General features: G+C 40.3%; 2 gene segments (V, D, J or C); both read left to right on the top strand.

The window, feature by feature from the left end:
- Positions 1–8,337: 8,337 nt before the first annotated feature.
- On the top strand, positions 8,338–9,093 carry LOC128054278 (T cell receptor delta variable 1-like). The segment is given in 2 exon segments: positions 8,338–8,386; positions 8,603–9,093. Coding segments are annotated over 2 exon segments (540 nt in total).
- Positions 9,094–10,714: 1,621 nt separating this feature from the next.
- Positions 10,715–14,839, top strand: LOC128054277 (T cell receptor alpha variable 24-like). The segment is given in 2 exon segments: positions 10,715–10,754; positions 14,538–14,839. Coding segments are annotated over 2 exon segments (342 nt in total).
- The last annotated feature ends 1,558 nt before the right edge of the window (positions 14,840–16,397 follow it).

The raw sequence follows: 16,397 nt of genomic DNA, 5'->3' as shown, positions 1-16,397 counted from the left end.
TGTCATAAGCGTGGTATCAACTGAATATTTGAGGTTATTGATATTTCTCCCAGCAATCTTGATTCCAGTTTGTGCTTCATCCAGCCCAGCATTTCACATAATGTACTCTGCATATAAGTTAAATACGCAAGGTGACAGTATACAGCCTTGACGTATTCCTTTTCCTATTTGGAACCAGTCTGTTGTTCCATGTCCAGTTCTAACTGTTGCTTTCTGACCTGCGTATAGGTTTCTCAAGAGGCAGGTCAGGTGGTCTGGTATTCCCATCTCTCTCAGAATTTTCCACAGTTTATTGTGATCCACACAGTCAAAGGCTTTGGCATAGTCAGTAAAGCAGAAGTAGACGTTTTTCTGGAAATTTCTTGCTTTTTTCGATGATCCTCAGATGTTGGCAATTTGATCTCTGGTTCCTCTGCCTTTTCTAAAGCCAGCTTGAACATCTGGATGTTCATGGTTCACATATCGATGAAGCCTGGCTTGGAGAATTTTAAGCATCACTTTACTAGCGTGGGAGATGAGCCTTTACAGTCAGCAAAAACAAGATCTGGAGCTGACTGTGGTCAGATCATGGGCTCCTTGTTTTAAAATTCAGGTTTACATTGAAGAAAGGCTGGAGAACCACTAGGCCATTTATGTACGACCTAAATCAAATCCCTTAATTTAAATAATTTAAACAGTATTCAACATAACATTTTTATTAAATTCAATAAATTCATTGGCTCATTCAGCAAACAGACAATTCTTGAGCACCTAGTCTGTACCAACCTCTCTTATAAACATTTGAATTATATGGGCTTTTGAGTAAATTTTAAATATGGGAATGTTGGATACAAATGAAAATTAAAGAGATCAAGAAGTGAAAATCATATGACTGCAATAAAGCAATCAAAGATAGTTAAAACCTTCTATAGAGTGTTTAGGACTACAGATGAGTACAGAGGTATTACAAATAAGATGTGTGTGCTGTGTGGTAAGTCGCTTCAGTCATGTCTGACCCTGTGAATGCATGGTCTATAGCCCCGCAGGCTCCCTTGTCCAAAGGATTCTCCAGGCACAAATATTGGAGTGGGTTGCCATGCCCTTCTCCAGGCGATCTTCTCAATCCAGGGATTGAAACTGTGTCTCTTAAGTCTCCTGCATTGGCAGGTGATTTCTTTACTAGAGTCACCTGAAGTGAAAGTGAAAGTCGCTCAGTCATGTCTGACTCTGTGAACCTATGGACCGTAGTCCATGGAATTCTCCAGGGCAGAATACTAGAGTGGGTAGCCTGTCCCTTCTCCAGTGTATCTTCCCAATCCAAGAATCGAACCAGGGTCTCCTACACTGCAGGTGGGTTTTACCAGCTGAACCATCAGGGAGTTACCTGGGAAGCCTATTTACATTCAAATCTGAGGAACTTTTCAAATAGTTGCTTGTTGACTTTGGGTCTGGGTTTAGCTCTCCAGTTCTATTATTCAGTCACAAGAGGGGGCTGCTTCATCTGAAAACTGTTTCTGGGAGAAGGGAAGGGAAATTTGTTTTCCATTGATGTGCCAAAAAAAGGAAAAATGACATGCTTTCATCTTCTGTAGACAACTTGTGCTTTATTATCCCTTGTTGAATGTGTTTGGTCAAGGATTCAAGGGATCTTAGCCCAATAGCCTAAGCCTTTTCCATGTACCTCCTTCAACACTTCTTTCCCATTTCCCTGCTCTGATTATCCCTTCACCTCTCTATTCCTTAAAATCTTTTTCCCCGCCTCCAGTTGTTTTTTTTTTTGTTTTTTTGTTTTTTTTTTTTACCACTCAAAACTCATCTCCACCCGAATCGCACTTGGTTTGCCTTTCTTTCTATTACTCTGCCTTAGCATCCTTGCTGCACAACAGCCGCAAGCATTGGCATAGGGAATATGAAGATTATGGACCAAGGAGGATGAGGTGAACACCATCTATGTCAATCAGTTAGTATATTAAGAACAGATGCATGAAAAATGTCTACCTAGATGGCGATAGACGCATGATTCCAAGAACACTTACAAAAGCTCTGAGTTCCAGGATGTGTAGCTTTTAGTCTCAATGTTAATCTTTCCACCTCCCAGACCACATCCTACTTTTGAACCTCCCAAAGATTTTCTGAAACATGGCTAGGAATTTTCATCATCTTACAACACAGAGCTCAGTGCATTTTTCTGGGATTAAATACTGCATTCCACAAGCTTCTTGGAGCATCAGCCAATTTCTTAAGAAACAAATGATAGATCAATGGTTGTGCATAGATACATCACTGTGATTGGTGTTCCTTTGCCAGAACCAGACATTTAACTTCACAGATGACTGCACACTGAGCTGGGAATGTTTCACCATCTTTGGGGGACATGACTAAAATAGGGGAGGAAGACCTAGATAAGGAACTGCTTGATCACTGGCTGAGAAGGTCCTGGCAACAACACAGTGGTATCTGCTGCACTGGTTGTGAGTCTTTACCAACAGCTGTTGCCTCTGTTCTCTGGAACCTCCTTAAGCCAAGGATCAGACACAAGTCTGAGCTCTGAGCCCGTGGTCCTAGCTTCTCCTTGAAGTATGAGGCTGGTGATGGAGTAACTGTGTTTCTGACCTTGGGTAAGTGTTATGTCTACAAGGGGTGACTTGAGGGCAAAGGGCCACACAGTTACCTGCTCTCTGCTCCTCTCCCTGTACTGTATTCAGCATTACAGGGATGGAACCGAGAAATGGTTGGCAGGTTTGCTAAAGAGGACAGATTTCTACATGACAGGTCAAATCATGGCCGTGATTCCGGACGAGTCCTTAGCAGTAAGCAGGTTGTAGGAAATCTCTCGGTCTATTGAGCCAACAACCCATGGAACAAAGCCTATGGATCTCTGATTCTTGCCACGTCTTTGGTCTCTATAATTTTGTTGTTGTTCAGTCACTAAGTTGTATGCAACATTTTACGTACAAGGATGGCAGTATGCCAGGCTCCTCTGTCCTCCACTATCTCCTGGAGTATGCTCAAATTCATGTCCATTAGGCGATAATGCTGTTTAACCATCTCACCCTCTGCAGCCCCCTTCTCCTTTTGCCTTCAATCTTTCCCAGAATCAGGATATTTTCCAATGAGTCGGGTCTTATCATCAAGTGAACAAAGTATTGGAACTTCGGTTTCAGCATCAGTCCTTCCAATGAATATTTAGGGTTCATTTCCTTTAGATTGACTGGCTTGATCTCCTTGTAGTCCAGTAATGAACACCAATAATATTTTTGCAGGACATAAATAGAAACACTGGAGTAGGGGTTAGAGCCAGACAATTATGAGAGGGTTATGACTTTGATCCGTAGAATTACACTGATTTGTGCTCTGGAGCTAACTTGATTTCTTAACCCCATAGGGACTGTGATTGATGCTAAGACCACCCAGCCCAGCTCCATGGATTGTGCTGAAGGAGAGGATATAAACCTGCCTTGTAATAACTATACCGTTGGTGGAAATGACTATATACATACATATCAGCAAAATCCCAATCAGAGCCCACAGTATGTCATTCATGGCTTATGAAGCACCGTGAACAACAGCATGGCCTCTCTAAACACAGCTTCCGACAGCACCTTGGTCCTGCCCCAGATCACCCTGAGAGACGCCGCTGTGTACTACTGCGTCCTGACAGAAGCACACTGGGACAGACGGGGCTGCACCTGTGCAGTATCTCTGGTGGCCAGAAGGGGGGACACATCGAGGGGAGCAGTCACGAGAGCAAATCCAGAGTCATCTAGAAGGAGAGTCAGAGAGCAGTAAGAGACGAGGATAATGAAGGGAAGGAAAGGGAAGAAGACGGATAAAGAAAAGGTGAAAAGGAGGACAAGGAAGTGGGGCTTCATTGGTTGATGTGGCTGAGAAGTATTATACGGCTACTAAGAATCTAATTGCAACACAGAAATCAAGTGAGAAGCATTAACAGTTTGTCATGGTTCTTTCTTGCGTCAATAAAATGTTGGTTCCAGTGTGTTAGTCTCAAGCTGAAAGTGAGAAAAATACAAACAATTCTCCTGTTCCAAAGGCTTCTTTTATGTGCAGCCTCAAGAACTGTAGCCTGCCAGGCTCCTCTGTCCAAGGGATTTTTCAGGCAAGAATACTGGAGTGGGTTGCCATTTCTTCCTCCATGGGATCATCCTGACCCAGGGATCAGACCTGGTCTTTTTTGTCTCCAGCACTGCAGGCAGATTATTTAATACTGTGCCACCTGGAAGTGGTCCAGTTCATTCTTTACAATGTCCATGTAGTACTCTGAGACATTCTGTCATTACTTGCTTTTCCATTAATAAATAATTGTTTCTATTGCTGTGCTATCATAAAGAGTGTTGTCTTTATATATCTTTGTAATTCATTTTTGTATCTACGGGGGCATCTCTATTATAATATATTTCTGAAACTAGAATGGCTATTCATAAAACAAGGTGCTTTTATAATTTTTTTGAAAACTGATAACTTGCCATTCATGTGGTATAAACAATTATATTTCAGCTAACAGGGAGAAGGTGCAGTTTGCATCCTCTAAAAATTAAGAAATACCAGTATTTTTCATTTTAACAATCTAAATAAACTTTATTGAGAGTCATTTTACTGGTCCTGGGGCTTCCTACAGAGTTCCAAGGAATAGCAAGGAGAGATAAGGGAGCCCGCCTCAGTGATCAATGAAAAGAAATAGAGGAAAACAACAGAATAGGAAAGACTAGAGATCTCTTCAAGAAAATTAGAGATACCAAGGGGATATTAAATGCAAAGATGGGCACAATAAAGGACAGAAATGGTATATATCTAACAGAAGCAGAAGATGTTAAGAAGAGGTGGCAAGAATACACAAAAGAACTATACAAAAAAGATCTTCATGACCCAGACAACCATGATGGTGTGATCACTCACCTAGAGCCAGACATCTTGGCTAAGTGGTCCTTAGAAAGCATCGCTATGAACGAGCCAGTGGAGGTGATGGAATTCCAGTTGAGCTCTTTCAAATCCTAAAAGATGATGCTGTGAAAGTGCTGCATTCAATATGCCAGCAAATTTGGAAAACTCAGCAGTGGCCACAGGACTGGAAAAGGCCAGTTTTCATCCCAATCCCAAAGAAAGACAAGGCCGAAGAACATTCAAACTACCACACAATTGTACTCATCTCACATGCTAGCAAAGTAATGCTCAAAAGTCTCCAAGACAGACTTCAACAGTACATGAACTATGAACTTCCAGATGTTCAAGCTGAATTTAGAAAAGGCAGACGAGCCAGAGATCAAATTGCCAACATCAGCTAAAACATCAAAAAAGAGAGTTCCAGAAAAACATCTACTTCTGCTTTATTGACTATGCCAAAGCCTTTGATTGTGTGGATCACAATAAACTGTGGGAAATTTTGAAAGAGATAGGAATACCAGGCCACCTTACCTGCCTCCTGAGAAATCTGCATGCAGGTCAAGAAGCAACAGTTAGAACTGGACATGGACTGGTTCAAATTGGGAAAGGCTGTCTATTGTCACCCTGCTTATTTAACTTATATGCATAGTATGTCATGTGAAATGCTGGGCTGGATGAAGCACAAACTGGAATCAAGATTGCCGGGAGAAATATCAGTAACATCAGATATGCAGATGACACAACCCTTATGGCGGAAAGAGAAGAAGAACTAAAGAGCCTCTTGATGAAAGTGAAAGAGGAGAGTGAAAAAGTTGGCTTAAACTACAACATTCAGAAACTAAGATCATGTCATCCAGCCCCATCACTTCATGGCAAATAGATGGGGGAATAGTGGAAACAGTGACAGACTTCATTTTCTTGGGCTCCAAATCACTGTAGATGATGACTGCAGCCATGAAATTAAAAGACACTTGTTCCTTGGAAGAAAAGCTATGACCAACCTATACAGCATACTAAAAAGCAGAGACATTACTTTGCCAACAAAGGTCTTTCTAATCAAAGCTATTGTTTTTCCAGTAGTCATGTATGGATGTGAGAATAGGACTATAAAGAAAGCTGAGCGCCAAAGATTTGATGCTTTGGAACTTTTGTGTTAGAGAAGACTCTTGAGAGTCCCTTGGACTGCAAGGAGACCAAGCCAGTCAGTCCTAAAGGAAATCAGTCCTGAATATTCACTGGAAGGACTTATGCTGAAACTGAAGCCCCAATACTTTGGCCACCTGATGGGAAGAACTGATTCATTGGAAAAGACCCTGATGCTGGGAAACATTGAAGGTGGAAGAAGGGGATGACAGAGGATGAGATGGTTGGATGGCATCACTGACTTGGTGGACATGATTTTGAGTAAGTTCCAGGAGTTGGTGATGGACAGGAAAGCCTGGCATGCTGCAGCCCATGAGGTCACAAAGAGTCAGACACGACTAAGTGACCGAGCTGAACTGAACATCCATACAATAAAATATAATTTATAGATCTATTTCAACTTGCAATAGGATTAAGTCTCAATAAACCATTTTAAGTTGAAAATATCAGTAAGTGGAAAATGCATTGAATATACTTACCCTACTGTGAGTCAGAGCTTCGCCTGGCCTACCTTAAAGGTATTATACTGAAAGTGAAAAACACAATGGTTGTATGGATACAGAATGGTTGTAAGTGTATCAGTTGTTTACCCTCCTGTTCCTGGGTCTGACTGAGAGCTCAGCTCACTGTTGCTACCAAGAACCATCAGAGGATGTAATACAGCATGCTGCTAGCATGGAGAAAGATCAAAACTCAAAATTCAAAGTATGGTTTGTAGTGAATGCATACATAACTTTCTCTAAACCAGAAAGTCAAAAATCCTAAGTTGATTCATCCTAAGTTAGAGACAGTCTATTGTGATTAAAAGAAACAGAGTATTGCTACACCCGATAGCCTAGATGGATCTCAATGCTGAGTGAAAAGAAAAAGTCAATCTCAGAAGACTACATGGTAGATGATTACACTTAACATATCTTTATGATTGTATACATAATGTATGAGCTTACTTATATAGAATTCTCATAAAGACAAAATATAGAGATGAAAAGATCAGCATCTGCTAGCAGTCATCACCAGTTGCAGGGATGGGGAGGGTGTGAAAATGGTTGTCTTTAGAGAGATGGAACAATTCTGTATCATGATTTTAGTGGTGGTACAAAAACCTACACCTGTGACAAAATTTCATAGAGCTATGCATAAAAAAGAGTGCATATAAAGCTGAGGTATCAGGTTATCATTTGTATTTTAGCAATATTTTAGAGCTCTAAAACCTAGGAAAAATTTCGTTAAAATTTTTGAATAAGATTGCCTTTCTCCAAGGCCAAAGTCTGTGAATTTTTAAATACAGTAATTAGAGTTTGGATGGAGAAATGTAAGCATAGGCTAAATGAATGACTAGTAAGTAAATAGATTACAAGAAGTGTTCATAGCTAATATTACATCTTATTTTAGGTCTGTTCATGTTGCTGCAGATGACATTATTTTGTTCTTTTTCATGGCTGAGTGCTTTCATTGTGGGTTTTTCCTGGTAGCCCTGTAGTAAAGAATCTGCTTGCCAAGCAGGAGATGTGGGTTCAATCCCTGGGTCAGGTATAGCCCCTGGAGAAGGAAGTGGCACCCCACTCCAGTATTTTTGCTTGAGAAATTCCATGAACAAAGGAGCCTAATGGGCTAAAGTCCATGGGGTCACAGAGTCGGACAGGACTTAGCAACTCAAGAGCAACAATAATTTCTTTTCTTTTTTTTTTTTAGTTTTTTATTTTTTTAATTTTAAAATCTTTAATTCTTACAGGCATTCCCAAGCATGAACCCCTCTCCATTGTACACATGTACCACACGTTTATCCATTCCTCTGTCCATGGACATTTCATTTTGTTGTAACAAAACATTGTAAACCAATTATACTCCAGTAAAAATTAAAAAAACAAATCCTACTTTAGATGGGATGGCAAAATTATTCTGTTGAATAATCATCAATGAATGTCAACTTGTTTGTTCTTCAATACCCCTCAGCTCAAATCTTTACTAATATCTGCTTTTGCAAAGTCCTCTTTCAGGCTCAAACTGAAGCAGGGTCTCCTGCATTTCAGGCAGATTCTTTACCAACTAGTTACCAGGGAAGCCCTTTTTTCAGACTCAGTGTAATTTAATTACCAGTGAAAGAAAAATAGACAAAGTAAAGGTTTGTGGTGAATCACACTTTTTTTCCCATCTGTGCACAGACGACGTTACCTTGAACATGACAAACCCCACTTCCTGTTTGAAGGAGTCACACAGGAACCAGGTACTATGTATACGTGCTGCCAGGCACACAGAGACACTGAACTCTCAGCTTGAGGCAGACTGAGCACATTTGTTCAGGGGAATCCATGCCTCATGCCTCTCTCCAGTCTGCTCTGGGTGTTCCTGGCCTTCACCTTCTCTGGTAGGGATGCTTCCAAGCATGGGTGTGAGTCTTCAGGGTGAAAGGACTGCACACAGGCGCATGGAGCTTCACAGGGACTTGGGGAGGAAAGGAGGACTGGGGAAAAGCAAGCGTCTTATAATTTCAGTTTGGTTTTTATTTTGGAGACCTAAATGAGTCTAATTCCCACACTATTTTATTCACTGCTTCATCTCTGTTTTCTGATTTTTTCCACAGGATCTGGTGTGGCCCAGAAAGTTACTCAAGACCAGCCAGACATATCCAGTCAAGTTGGGGAGTTAGCCGCCATGAACTGTCAGTATGAGACAAGTCAGAACAGTTATAACATTTTTTGGTATAAGCAGCTTCCCAGTGGAGAGATGATTTACCTTATTGGTCAGAATTCTTATAGTCCGAATGCAAGGGATGGCCGCTACTCCATAAATTTTCAGAGATCACGTAAAGCCATCAGCCTCATTATCTCAGCCTTAAAGCTGGAAGACTCTGCAAAGTACTTCTGTGCTCTCTGGGAACTCACAGTGGTTGAAGTGATAGGAAAAGCTGAACAAAAACTCCTGAGCTGGATAAGAAAGAAGACCCCCTCCCCCACACCCCCACTCCCTCCCACCCCCTCTGCAGGACTACCGCCAAAATACACACCTGCAGACCCCAGACAAGAAATGATAGTCCTGTGTTTGTTTCATCTGTGGTCTGAATCAGAAGATTGAATACTAAAAGAAAGCTCCTTCCATGTCATTTGGAAGCAGGTGTCCAGGGTAACTGTCTACTGCTATGTTCTCATCTTGAATTTTTGACTTTTAAGTCAACCACCCAGAGCATGTGTAAAGTTGTCTAAATTTGAAAACTTTCCCCATAAGAATATAAAATGGCAGTTTCACCTAAAGATCCTCATATCACAAATCTGGGTCTAGAAGCTGAAATCGTCAAGAAAATCATTTCCTTAGTCCTTTCCTCTCAGATTTTGTGTCGGGGCACAATCAGAGAAGGGGAACCACCAGTGATGCAGACTGAGAGATAAGTTATAAGGGTTAGAACACAGGCAGTAGCTAGGGCTGGTGGAAGAGTCCATAAAAACTGTTGTATTTGTATTTGATGTTGAGTCTAATTCACTCTAAGTCAACTAGAGTAACATTTGTGAAGGAAAGTTGGATGTGGACATAAGCATGGAGAAACTGTGACATGTATGGAAGTGTATGAGGACAATGGAACCCACAAGACACACTGAAACTTGTCTGTCACTTACCTCCTTCAGTCTCACAGTGGTGGGTGAACTTCAGGAGAAGTGGATGTCATTTGCCATCATGCTTCATGCATACTTGGTCTAAGAGAACATGAGTAAGAGAACATGAGTAAGAGATCTGATGGGAGGTAGAGGAGTTGTGAGACAATAATAAGTTGAACTATCAGAGCAGCAGCAACAGTATGTATTGCCATAGTCCCTGGAGCTCTGCACCAACCCACGGAACATAAAAATATGGCTACTTCATCACAAGCGCTTCCAAAACTCACACAAATCTCTTTCATGGCCAAGCCTAACTCAGAACAAAAAAGGGAAGCAAATTCGAGGAAACAGATTTCCAGATAGTTAAAGTGAAACAGTACAAAGATACCATAATACTTTAACTATTTAACTTCCCTCCTTGTTAACTAGGTATTCATTGGTACCTCTTTGAATAACACAACTTTCTAAAAAGGACAACAGGAAAATTATGCTTCCTGTTAATATGATGCAATTATTTCTTCAATCAACCAAAGCAACCTCTCTCCCTCAAAGAGAATACCAAGTTCATTTATCCATTTAGGGTGATGTTCTTTCCTCTGATAGCTGAATCAGAGGATCCATTGAATTCTTTAACTTGACTACTGAGATATAAGGAGATAAAAATTGTAATAGCACATTTTTATGCTTCTACAGGCAGGAAAACTGGAGATGGAAGTTAAAAGTGGTTAATGTATACATAAATATATTCATATAAAATGAAAGTAATTTCATAACTATTATATTTTTTGTTACTGCAAATGGCCATGTGGTTGTAACTGGTACTTATAACTACCTCATGTATTACTTATTCTATACTCTCTTTGCCCGTAGCAAGAATCTCCACTCACTGCTGTACTTAACTTCATATAAAACAAGCTCCTTATTCAGGAACAACACTATATGGAAAGTAATAAAGATGAATAAGGAATTCTGCAAGTCCACCTTTGTGGCTTTGCAGAAGTTTGCAAAGCATTGGAGACTAATCCAAGCGTCTGTTTTAGTGGGGAAAACTCTTACTAATACTCAGGGGAAATTGATATGCTGTATTCTGGGAAACATCATTAATCATGATACCTGACTTATCACAGGCAATAACAGTCACAAAAGGTAAGCATTTCTATAGAAAACAAACATATAAAAGTTTCAAGGGAGCTTCTTATGAGCATGCAAGTATATTTTAAATTTGTTTTTGTTTGTTAAAAATCACTGCAAAGAGAGGGAAATGTCAAGGCCCGATTGGAAGGCTACGTATGCAATACACAGTCCTGAAAAAAGACTAAATTTCAGGATATATTAAAAGTGCATAAATCAATAAGAAGAGAAAATAGCTAATAAGAATAGCAAAATCTTAGAGATCCAAATCAGAAATATCATATCCAATAGGTAGAAAACATGCAATATGACCTTGATTTTACTGTTCTTATAGAAACCAAAATCAAACCTCATCTGTTCTATCCATGTCCTTTCAGCTTGAGTGTATCAATGTAGCTAGATGTATATGACACAAAAAGGATAAGGAAAAATAATGACTGTCTCCAGGAAAGTAAGTGATTAAGTAACTATCCTGGAAGCTTCCATTACTGAACTGATGTGCGGGGCGGGGGAAAAAGGTAGGACACAGAAGCAGACTTTGAAGGAAAGGTATTCTTTAGTAGAATAAAGAAAGTTAATATTTATTGAGCTTACTATAATAGTAAGGCATGGGATGAATTTACAATCCATTATCTAATGTAAGTGTTAAAACCCTATGAGACAGGTTTTATTGTTCCATTTCTTTTAATCTTTGAGAAGTGAGACATAACTTTCCTAACTGTGAAAAGTGTCCCAAACTTTTATTGTCTTCCAGAGTGTACCATCTTAGAGGGCTCCTTAAGAGAAAGTTTGGGTATGGAGAAGCACTTGGATCTAAGACAGGGTGGCTGTATGTCTCAGTGATGGTGACATTATACACCCATGGTGGATTCATGTCAATGTATGGCAAAACCAATACAGTATTGTAAAGTAAAATAAAGTAAAAATAAAAATTTAAAAATAAATAAATAAATAAACTGGAAACTAAAGGCAACTAGGAAAGAAGATGGTAAACCTAGGTACAAATTGCCTCAGGATCAGTAGATGACGAAATCATCCACTATCCAGTTAAGTGCTAAATGCTTTAGCAAGTTTGTTGGTTGCAGTGTCCCTGAAAACACAAGAGGCTACAGGAAAAGAAGAGATATTACTCCTTAAACACTCCAAGCATATTCCTATATCAAGACCTGTGCCGCTTGCCTTTGCCCTCTCTGCTGTGACGCTATCCCTCAAAACATTTACATGGTGCACCTCTGAAAACCCAACTGTCACGCCTTTTTGAATGCTTGTCTTAATGTTACTATTTGCATTGCCAGAGAATCAGGCTCCAGCGACGGCGTAGCAAGAATGAAAGCGGAAGCACCGCCACCTGGTGGCCTGCTAAATAATTTGTGAGGCTGACACTGGGCACCTTGCTGCCCTCTCGTGATCATGGATTAAACTGCGGGCAAAACTAGTCGGTTGTTTTAATGTGCCTGGAGAATCCCATGGACTGAAGAGCCTGAGTGGCTACAATCCAAAGGTTTCAAACACAGAGGCTGAGCAAGTACGCATGCACGCTAGTCAAAACAGGGGCTGCCACTGATCAACCAAAGTCAGTAAACGTCTCAATGCAGAAATCATAGGAGATGAGAAGATTCGGGACAACTGGCTGGTTTTTAATTTTGGCCTACCAGATGTGAAAATGATTGACTTCAAATGACAAATATTGGATTGGCTAAAAAGTATCTTCATGTTTTCTTGTAACATCTTACATGTGATGATTTTGGCTGGCAAGTAATAGGCTACCTTGGAAAGGAAGCTCAGAATTATTGCACAAAGGGTTGTTTTCTTTTTACCTTCCTCTTCTGGTAAGTGAAATAATTTCTACTGCTCTGTCCTTTCTTGTAGTATAGTATAGAAATATTCTGAGAATGGGAGCAAGACTCAAAAATGGGGAAAAAACTAAGCAATCATAGCAAACACTGCTTGGTATACTCATTCCAACAACAACATCTCAATCTCTCAATATAACACCCTAATGAACTGATTTTCCCTGAACCCAACTACATGATAGACCATGGAAATTTATGAAAATACATGAAATCTACTATTTAAACTGCCAAATATACCTTTAAAAATATTAAGCTCTATCTTGTGTATAGACTCCTTTGCAATTTGAAAGTTTGGCTCCCAAATCCTCAACACTTTGTGCATTGCTTGCATCTGACTGAGTACCTATGCTAGGGAAAGTGTTGTGCGAGGTGATTTTCAGGTGTGTTCTCACTCACTTCTTATCCTAACCCTTCAAGGTTGGATCCACACTACTTTAAGGAGGCAACGTAACAGTGCTTGAGATGGAAGACTTGGATTATATTTCTACACCTACCACTCATTAGTTGAGTGATCTTGGGAGTATCACTTAATTATTTTTATGCTTCAGTTTCCTCATATCTGCGATGTGGATATTGATAGAATCTACCATGCAGGGTTGTTAGGAGAAGTGAATGATAGGATGAATGCCAATGTGAGCCCAGTGCCCAGGAGGATACTGACTATTCACAGAAATGGAGATTGAACATGAGAGAGGTTCAATACCTTGCCTGGTGTTGCAGAGTAAGTGTCAGAGTGGAGCCCTCCCTCCATACCTTACTTAGAGCACAGGCCTTTCCTCATCCCAAGAGTAACTCTCTATCTTAATATAGTATCGTATTGTCCTTAAAGTGCTTATCCAGGGCAGTGGGTGCTGTGCTGGTTTGATTCTTGATCGGGGAGCTAAGATCCCACATGCCTTGTCCCCAACCCCCCAAAGAATTAAAAAACCCAGAAGCAACATTGTAACAAATTCAATAAAGTCTTTAAAAATGATTGACATCAAGAAAATTCTTTTTTAAAAAAGAAAGAAAATCAACAAGTAGACTCCTATTATTTTTAAAACATATAACCTCTGACATTTAAAACATTTACAGAATATTATAAATGTAGGGGCATGACAAATTCCAAACACTATATGCTCCATACCAGATAGATAAGTGTTCTAATTCTTACTATGCCACTTCCCTGATATTTCACCTTGAGTTAATCACCCAAACTCTTAGAGCTACCGTTTTTGTTCTTGGTAAATTAGGAATAATAGTAACTCTATTGTGTGACTTTCATATTAGAATAATGTACATGAAGCAAAAGAAAATTCAGCACATTATGTGGGTGAACATTTCTATTTGGGGAATTTGAAAGTTTTAAAAATTTTGTTTAAAACACATACAAAGATTCTTAACCAAAGCAGGATTCATGTCACATATTACCATCCCACTCTCTCCAGTTGAATAGTAGCAGGCCCTGATTAAGCAACCTTCTGAAAGGTTGTCAGTTCTCTTTGTGTGGTGAGCTCATCTCAATGTTTGTGAAGTTGGTCTCAAGAAAGCAGTGTTTGATCCCTCATTTTGAACCACAGGCAACTGATTCTAGGGCAGAAATGGTTGGTGTGTTTCTAGCACGTGTATGTCGTCTTGTCTCTGATTGGTTGGGCAACCAGGTACAGAAACCTATTTTCTGAAGCAGCATGTTTCACAGATCTAGGCTGCAGAATGTTCCTCTGCTGAGGATATTTGATCAGGATAAATGGAGAGGAATCCTTTGCCAGCCTCATGGCTGATCCTGTGGCTTCATCTTGGCCCTAAGTCCTGGGGCTGCTGAAGACATTCTGAACAATCTGGGTGGTGATGGGGAAGGAGGGAGATGCAGTCAGGCACCTCAAGATTCTAATATTTGGGAATGTGTGAAGGCAATGAACACTGTAGAGAAATCAGTTTCTATGTGTGACCTTGTCTTTTTGAACAGGAGTGAGCAGCCTCTTGACTGTGGAACAGCGTCCTCCCTTGCTGTGGGTTCAGGAAGGAGAGAGCACCAATTTCACCTGCAGTTTCCCTTCCAGCTCTTTCTATGCTTTACACTGGTACAGATGGGAACCTGCAAAGGGCCCCAAGAACCTGTTTGTAATAAGTGTAAATGGGGATGAAAAGAAGCAAGGACGAGTGAGAGTCACTCTGAATACTAAGGAGGGCTACAGCTCCATGTACATCAGAGGATCCCAGCCTGAAGACTCAGCCACCTACCTCTGTGCCTCCACACAGTGCCACTAAGCCCCCTGCAGCCCATACCCAAACCCGTGCCTGCTGCTGCTCTGGGACCAGCGTTGAGGAAGAGTCATTGTCGGGAGGAAAAGGGAAATTCAATGAAAGACAGCGTTTTCAGTAATCAGGGGGAAATATAAACATAGATAAACAGGCATTCCAGTCACTGTAGCTCCCTCAACTAACTGGACTGTTTCTAAACATCACTGATCTCCACTACCACCAGTATATTGGCCATATCATTGGTTCCAATTCCTAGCCTCCTCTTTTCCTGTGATTCCAAGTAAACTAGATAGTTTTCAAACCTATCTAAAATAATATGGTTATTCCTGGGTAATATTTACCCTTCACTATTGCTACATCCTAAGAGCTAGTCTTTATGGTATTTCCTTATGTGCATGAATGTAATATGGGGATATGCTGTCTCACACATCTGGCATGGAAGTCTGCATGTTATATACCAGAACAGTCAATTCTGTCTCATTTAACTCATTGGAGATTTTGGTTTGCTTTAGTTCAAACTTCCTGCTACATGAATATCTGTATGTAATTTCTTTACTGTGTGGTTGTTTTCATTTTTAAAAATCACTGTGATATCTGGAAGAAGCATTGATAGGGGAAATTCACTACTAAACTTGGTCTCTCCCCCAGTTTATATTGTAACTGTGATAATGAATAAGTAACTGTACTCTAGGATCTGAGTTTTTTACTTAGTAATTTCCAGGTATATGAAGCTGATCAATTATCTGATCCTGTGTTCATTTTGCAGATTTCCAAATAACCCACCAGTTTAATACAATATTGGGCTACTCTGATGGCTCAGACCTTAAAGAATCTGCCCACAATTAGAAGAGCCGTATTCGATCCCTGGGTCAGGAAGATCCCCTGGAGGAGAGAATGGCTACCCATTCCAGTATTCTTGCCTGGATAATTCCATGGGCAGAGGAGCCTGGTGGGCTATAGTCCATGGAGTCACAAAGAGCTGGACACGACTGAGTGACTAACACCTTCACTTAATACCGCATTGGTGCTTTGCTGCTGCTTAGTCACTTCAGGTGTGTCCAACTCTGTGCGACACTATGGACGGTAGCCCACCAGGCTCCTCTGGCACAGGCTGCTAATTCTGGTGTCTTTCTGGGGTTTGTCAACACGGATTATTTTGCATCTGGGCCTCTTCATCTTATAGCTTATGCTTTCAGGTTTCTCCCCACCATACACAGTAGTAATTCATATCAAGCCTCTGTCCAGCCTCCTGAAGTATGGTGCTATTGTGCTCTCTCTCTTTCATAAATTCATATTTTAAAAGATTTATTAGTGTCATTATGTTTAGGAAAGATAATACATATTATAAAAACAATACTGGTTTGCATACAAATCCCTCAGACCGAAACTATTTACGAGACGTTCATGTGAAAGCTTTCTTTTTCAAAGATCATTCACTAGGCAGTAATGAATCTATTTGTCCATCAGATTGCAAATAGTTGAACCCATTTTCCTATATGAATGTGCATAGAACTGGAAGGTAGAGCACAGAATTGAGTGAGGTGAACCTGTAGTTCATTGTACA

Source organism: Budorcas taxicolor, chromosome 10 (genome assembly GCF_023091745.1).
Source record: "Budorcas taxicolor isolate Tak-1 chromosome 10, Takin1.1, whole genome shotgun sequence".
NCBI lineage: Eukaryota > Metazoa > Chordata > Mammalia > Artiodactyla > Bovidae > Budorcas > Budorcas taxicolor.
Note: the sequence above shows the minus strand (reverse complement) of the source record. Positions and strands in the feature narration are given on the sequence as shown.